At 45.6% G+C, this 7,403-nt stretch overlaps 1 protein-coding gene across 3 annotated transcripts in view; it reads right to left on the bottom strand.

The window, feature by feature from the left end:
• Positions 1-682, bottom strand: part of Pfkp (phosphofructokinase, platelet) — a 63,579-nt gene extending 62,897 nt beyond the window's left edge. For all 3 annotated transcript variants that reach the window (XM_031359651.1, XM_031359649.1, XM_031359650.1), the window contains exon 1: positions 467-682. In XM_031359651.1, the coding sequence (XP_031215511.1) occupies positions 467-578 (112 nt within the window). In that variant the 5' untranslated portion in view covers positions 579-682. The remainder of the gene's footprint in view (positions 1-466) is intronic.
• Positions 683-7,403: the final 6,721 nt, after the last annotated feature.

Genomic DNA, 7,403 nt, shown 5'->3' on the forward strand with positions numbered 1-7,403 from the left:
TGTGGCATCCTTATCGTCGCCGAGTACGTACCTAATTCCAGGAAAGAACGCCCGGCTCTGTCATATGACCCAGACACTAGACGACCCCATTGGCTAGCTCAATTAATAAACTTGGGGATGGAAAATTGGTTCATCTTGGGAATGAAGGATCCTACAACCATATCCTTTATCCTCTGCACCTCACCACGCAATGGGGGCTCCATCCTCTATGGTGGCTCCGCAGACACCCTAGTTGTTCCTAGCTTAGGGCTTTCCCTACTCTTGAGCCACCGGTTCTCCTCGGCTCTCATAAGTAATTTTCACCAAGCCCTTTCTTCACCCTTTCTCCCAGATCCACGTCACCCAACGTTTCTCCCCAGCTCTCCCTCTATTCCCACCCGGGTTACCCTTCTCTGCAGCCCTCTCCGACCGCCCTCGCCTTCCGCTCGGGCCCCGGAGACCGGCGAGAGGGCCGGTAGGCGCGCACCTTGGGCATCCCCGCCGCTGGTCAGGACACCGATGGCTTTGCCATCCCCAGAGAAGTGCTCCAAGTACTTCGGAAAGGAGCCGCAGGAGCTCGAAGAATTCAAGTTACTCATGATGAGGAGGTAGAGAGACGCCGGATGCTCGGGTACTCAGCAAGCACTGAAGGCCAGGCTCACGCGCGCCAGCCTTGGAACCGCTGCCCCGCCTGCACCCGCAGGAGCCGCCCACGCCCCGCCCGAGCGCCAATGGGCTGTGGCGATGGGCGGGACTCACGCAAGGGCGGGGCCTGTCCTGTCTAGGTACTCCCGGGACGCTGCAGGGGTGAGCGGTATAGTGTGGAACCGCTTTGTGTTAGGGATGCATAGCTGTGGATCCTGAGAGGTGGAGTCGGGTGTGGGGTGCCTTCTCAAGTGGGAAATGGAGGGATCATAGTCGGGTAGGGAACCCATAAGTTGCATAAGTGGATGACAGAGCAGCTGCGGGGATGATTCCGCAAGTGGACGCAGAGCCTGTCAGCCCACCACGTGGACGCAGAGGCTCGTGGGCCGCCATCACCCCACCTGCTCTAGCTGTTAGGGTGGCGGTTGAGGGAGCCCAGAGATCTGTGCTGTAGCAGAGGCACGCGCCTCACTTCCGGCGAGGTTCTTACTAGGCCCAGCAGTCGGAACAGTAGGGAGCTTCAGCATTTCTGTTCAATGTCCAGGATCCACAGGATCCTCCAGGATCACCTCCATTCCGAAATCAAGGAGGAAAGATGTGTGAGTTGATCAAGTTGTGTCACTGACTGTTGAGAAAGTATTGGGAGTAGAAGAATGTCAGAAAGCCATTCTTAGACACACCCTCAGTAGCAGGCCTGAGTTCTGGATAATCCAAAAGAAATCTGAGAAGGCTCAACAAAAAAGGTTTGGCAGGTTCCAGTCCCCACCCAATGGAAGACCTGCGCTCTTGATTTGATAGTCAGAACCCCGAAGACTTTATTAGAAACTACACACACACACACACACACACACACACACACAGAGAGAGAGAGAGAGAGAGAGAGAGAGAGTATCCAATCCGTGGTTGATTTTTGGTTATTTTGGAGATACACCTCCTGAGGATCCCTGTGCTATCCTGGAGCTTAATCTGTGAAAGCGCGAAGACCCCTTCAGCAGTAACCCCAAGAATAAGACCTCAAAAGCAACCAAACTGGATAGCTCACAAAAGGCAAAGGCGTGGCAGCGCTAAGCCTCTTTCCTGTGCAAATGATACATGTCGAATACATAAAAAAATAAACAAAGTAACAAGCTAAGCAAAGACAATACAGGGAATGTAATTTAGTCTTACTATTATTAGGACAACCCTAGAAAAAAGATGGAGCCATACAGACTTGTATCTTCCAAATTATTCTTTAAGCTTCAAACATTTAGAGGGGAGAAAAAAAAAGACCAATCTACTGTAGGCAAGGATGCATGAAGTCTAATCTCTGGCTTCTTGAGTCAGTTGAGCAATTCCTGAACTCCCATGATCAACAGAGGTTGGCTGTCTTCACGTCTGTCCTCCCCCACAACCCCAATCTTCCAACTTCTGGGAAAACAGCCAGGAAATATATATATATATATATATATATATTAACAGGCTCTCTATATTATTATGGTGAGCACTCAATTGGAGAACATCTGATCTAATGAGTTGATAATGGACTTTTCCTGAGCATCATTCTAAAAGGGAAGAGAAGAAGTTGCCTTGAGATGCTCTTGACCTTCCAAAAGCATTGTAAGCCGGGGCTGTCAGACTCGAAGGACCACTTCCCACAGAGGTTTTTGTAGCTCAAGGCCCAAGGTGAAGCTCAGGGTATTTTAAACCATGCCTTTTTGAGGCAGACAACCCTCTAAAAAGGAAGAAGCACAGTGAGTTTCCTCTGAGCCAAATGTCCTTTATGTTCTGAAGTATTTGATACTTTTGAAATTCAGAGCCTGAGCACTGGGCACTTGTTACCTATTACAGATCTGCAACTTGGAAAGTGTGGTTTATATACTAATGGTTCTAATACAATGTGCCAGATAAATTACGGCAAAATACTGACTGGAGTTTCTTTTAAAAGGCTGCTATAGTTAGGAAAATTAAAAGGAAAAGAACAAAAAAACAAAAAAACAGGTTGAGAACAGCTATTCTAGGTTTATCACAAGTAGACAGCTGAAACCAACCTGGCACTTAACCATAATCTCTACCCGGGTGGTGCAGGAATTTCCTAGCCAGCAGGTTAATAACAATCACAGAGACATTCTAAATTCCGAGATGCTGAAATGGAAAATAGATAGTCAAAAGATGGGAGGAAACCTTATCTTGAGGCACACAGGACCAGCTGGGCTGCCCATGACTGCTGGCAGCACCTCAGGAGACAGCTCTTTTCCAGTGCTATAGTCCTCGACACATGTTTGGGGTATTGGTTCCTCAAATCTGCAGAATCATACCTAAGCTCAACTACTTTTCTCTTTTATTTATTCTTTTATTCACTTTACATCCTGCTTACTGACCCTCCTCCCAGCCACTCCCTTCCACAATCCTCCCCACCCCCATCCTTGCTCCCCTTCTCCTCTGAGAGGGTGGAGGCTCCCCTAGGTGTTCCCTCACCTCAAGGTATTCCCTCTATGTATCACCTCGAGGTATTCCCCACACATCAAGTCTCTGTGAGGCTAGGTGCATCCTTTCCCACTGAGGCCAGACAAAGCAGCCCAACTAGAAGAATGTATCCCACAGGCAACAGCTCAAGTCTTTATACCCTGGGCACATATCTTTCTTCAGTCTTCCTCCTCTCCTTCCTAGGGTCTCCATTATTCCTGATGTATAGGCCAGAGCCTTGGGGAGGCAGGGCAGATAACTGTGAAGTCCTGACACCCAAGATCATAGGGACATTCTTATGTTCTGGGCTGTTCATCACCTTGCTACTGTTACTGCCCTCCTCCAAGCAACAGCTTCCTTTCTGGTCCCTGCATTCTGCCCTTCCTCCACCTTCCTGCTGTGTGTCTTCAACACAGATAGCAACATGTATCTATTAAAATGTAACTTAGGGGTTAAAGTGAGATAGCTCAGTAAAGTGTTTGCTTTGCAAACATAAGGACTTGAGTTCTATCCCCAGCTCTGGGAGACTAAGATGGATTCCTAGGACCAGCCGGCCTAGCAAATGGGTGAGTTTTAAACCAGAGAACCACCCAAGGAATGACACAACAGAGACAGTCTTCACACAAATGAACTTACACATATATGAACATGCATACACATACACATCCAAGATTATTTTAAACAAAAATTCAGGGCCTTGCCCCTGATCCAGGGACACCTGTTCACTCAGAGCAAAAGTTTTCTCTTCCATTTGGAATGCATCCAGCTTCTTCATCCACAGCACCATTGGCTGGCTGAGTTATTTTTGTCTAACACCAGCAGCCCCTGCTCTTTCTTGAGCTCCATTCAGACAACAGCTTCTCAGCCTCTGCACCTGCTCTTTCCTGTCTCAAAAGCTCTTCTCCTACTGCCTGCCCCCTTGCCTTGGGGTCTCCATCAAGGTCAACTTCACTATGAGGTCTTCCAGGATAGCCTTTTGGAAACTGTGGCTTCCATGCGGCTGCCTCTCTGTTTCCAAAGGACCAGTTAGCAAGTCTTGGACACCTCTTGTTTATTGCATCTGTTTACTTTGGATTTTGACAGGATCTCTCTGCTGGACTCCAAATACTATGAACAGAAAGAACTTTGTTATTCATTGCTGCTGCTCAGGACCCTTCTACCTGGCCCAGGCAATCCATGAGGACATGTTGAGTGAATGAATGAGCACATGCGTCTCTCACAGAAGGAAGGAGAAATGAGTCCCCACCTATAAATGCTACAGTAGTCATAGCATATGCCTGGCAGAGACATGTATTTTTAAATGTTTGGCTCTATTTGTGCCACAGATAACTGCATTCCACAAGTAGTGTAGTTCTTTATGAATTATTAGAGGTAGTCCAAACATTTATTACTTATGGCTTTTTTTCTTTCTTCTTTTTTCCTTTTTCTTCTGTTTTTTTTGTTTTTTTTGTTTTGTTTTATTAGTTGACTTTTTTTGTTTTGTTTTGTTTTTTGTCTGGCCTTTTTATACTGTTTTCCATTCTTGGAGTCTTCAATTCCTGTTTCCACCATACCATATCCTCTTTCTTGGGAATCCCTTTGGAATAAAAGAATCAATGTAAGAAGAATGAAGACAAGAAGGGCAGGGTCTGGTAGAAGAGCAAAGCCACCTCCTCCCCACCACCATCCTTCCTTCCTCTCACTTGAGTTACCCTGTGTGCCAAACACGGGTAAACAGCACAAGCATTTTGAAAGGCCCTCGTTGCTAAGGAGAGTCCCCTTGCCTCCCAGTGTTGCCCCCACCACCAGTGGACCAGACTTCCTAGGAACCAGACTTTGCCTCCACCCTGTCTAGCCTGGTTCTTCCTCTTCCAACCATCTGGTGGACTTGGGACTCCTCTGTAATTGAAGCCATACAGGCCACCTCCCTGGCACCATGTCATCCCTCCTTCTCATGTCTTTGTCATCTTCCTTCAGATTTGAAGAAGTTTAGGAAGAGAGACAACCATGTAGTCTAAAATATGGCTCCTTCAGCCCATGCCTTCCCATCCCATCCCCTTTCAGATCCTGTGTTTTCACTTAGTTTTTAAGCTTTCAGTGTGTCTGGGTGTTTCTCAAGAGTTTGATACAGAGCCTCAATGCAGTGAAATGCCACCTAGAAATGTGAAGGGAAAGAAAGACATGGCGTTATTTCTTCAAAGTCTTCCATCATTTTTGATTTCAATGTCTCTCGGCCATTACTCTTAGTACTTGGGTGGGTTAATAGAGACAACCTTTCCTTCCAGCCCTGAGGCAAATAAGGAAGCAGCAATAACCATGGTGAGAAAGTGGAAAGAGTGGCTTTGCTCTTTCAGGAATATCTGTTGACTATCTTGATAATTACAAAGGTGACTTAGAAAATGGAGAGTGATAACCTTATGGAAGAGTTACATCTATTTCCCCGGTAGCAAAAGAGGTCTTTTTTATTTATTTATTTATTTTTAACTTTCATTAACTTAAGACTTGAAAACTGAGGGGAAGCTATTTGGGAATAGGGGAAGGACCAGTAGCAGGTAGGAGGGGTGGGACAGGAGAAGGGAGTACTTACATGAGGCTGGGGATGTAATTTGCATGGTAGAGCAGCTGTCTAGCATGCATCAACTCCTGGATTCTATCCCCTAGGTGAAAACAATGTTCTGGTGTTGGTCTCCCTTAATCTCGGCCCTCGGGAGGTGGAGGCAAGAGGATCAGAAGTTGAGAGTCATCCTCAGCTACCTTGGAGTTTGAGGCCAGGTCATCCTCCAGACCTATCTAAGGTGAGAATGACCGAGCTGGGGAGGAGGGTCAGTGGATGGAAGTGTTCTCTGTGCAAGCTTGACAAGATACATTTGATCCCCAGGCCCCAAATAAAGAGCTTGGCACTGTGGCATAGATCTGTAATTCCAGTATTTATGAGAGACAGAGTCAGGAGAAGGCACCTAAAGACTGAGGGTGGGCTAGCCTGGAGTACACAGCACAGCAGCAGAAACAAGAGATACCCAGCTTTAACAAGCTGGAATGTGAGCACTGGCTCCATAAAATAGTGCTCTGACCTTGATATGTGAGAGCAGGCACGCACACACACACACACACACACACACACACACACACGTACACACACACACGTACGCACAAATACATTTTAAGAAATGCATACATAAAACCATAGGCCATTATGTGTATACTTGAGAATGTCACAGTGAAACCTATTTTATACAATAAACAGTTGGAAAAGAAACAGAGAAGGTGATTTTTGACAGTGAATATGACTTAGAAAATATAGGAAGGGAGGTAGAGTAAGCAAATACACAGCATTCCTTGAATTTGCTTCCCACTCAAGTTCCCATACTATTTTTGTGTTTCTAATAATAGAAATATTTTGACATAAATTCCTTCCATATATAATTTCCTTCCATATATATATATATATATATATATATATATATATATATATATATATATATATATATATATATAGTTTCATTCAGTGCTCCTAAAATCCACCTTGTCAAGTTCCACTTCTCTGGGCCATCTCCCTGACGGGCTACCAGTTGATTTTCTGAATGGCTAAAAATGAAAAAGTTTGAAAACAATCCTACTCTTTTTCTCAGCTTTCCAGCATGGCCCGATGCATTCTTAGTACCCTCCTCTTAAAATACACTCTCTCTCTTACATAAATGAAACAATTGCTTGATACATCCTATTTTTATTACTCTACATTACTGATTCTTATTTCCAACTTTTCAGAGATTTTTCTGGGAGAAACACTCAGGGCCTGTAGCACAGCCTTCTGTATTTCATCACTCAGTGGGTTTCCTAAGCAGACTTTCTCCCCAGAGCCTGTCCACTGGAGACCCAGTCCAGCTGAAAGCCCAGTAATGTCCTGGGAAAGTCGGGATGTGAACACTTACTGATTACAGCTTGTCAGCATAATTGCTAAAAGGTCAGCTTTAAGACCATAGAGAGCCCTGGATGTAGCTTACTCAGAGTAGAGGGCTTGGTTTCCACGCAGGAAGTTCTGAGTTTGACCTCCAGCAGTGAGTAAAACTAGGAGTAGTGTGTACACCAGAAACGGTGATACTTAGAAAGTGTAGAAGATGAAGGCAGGAAGGTCAGAAGCTCAGGGTCATCATTAGCTACATAAATTCAACGCTAGCCTGGGCTATATGAGATCCCATCCCACAACAAAATGCAACAGAGTGCTTGAATGTTGCAGCATTAATTTCTCCCAGTCCTGTGGTGTGAGGTCCTCAACACCTGTTCTCTCTCCTGCTTGCATGTTTGTTTCCAGTCGTCAATAAGTTCATCAGTCCTGCACAATTCCACCGAGGACAGACTCA

The sequence above is a fragment of the Mastomys coucha genome, unplaced genomic scaffold, assembly GCF_008632895.1.
Source record: "Mastomys coucha isolate ucsf_1 unplaced genomic scaffold, UCSF_Mcou_1 pScaffold7, whole genome shotgun sequence".
Lineage (NCBI taxonomy): Eukaryota > Metazoa > Chordata > Mammalia > Rodentia > Muridae > Mastomys > Mastomys coucha.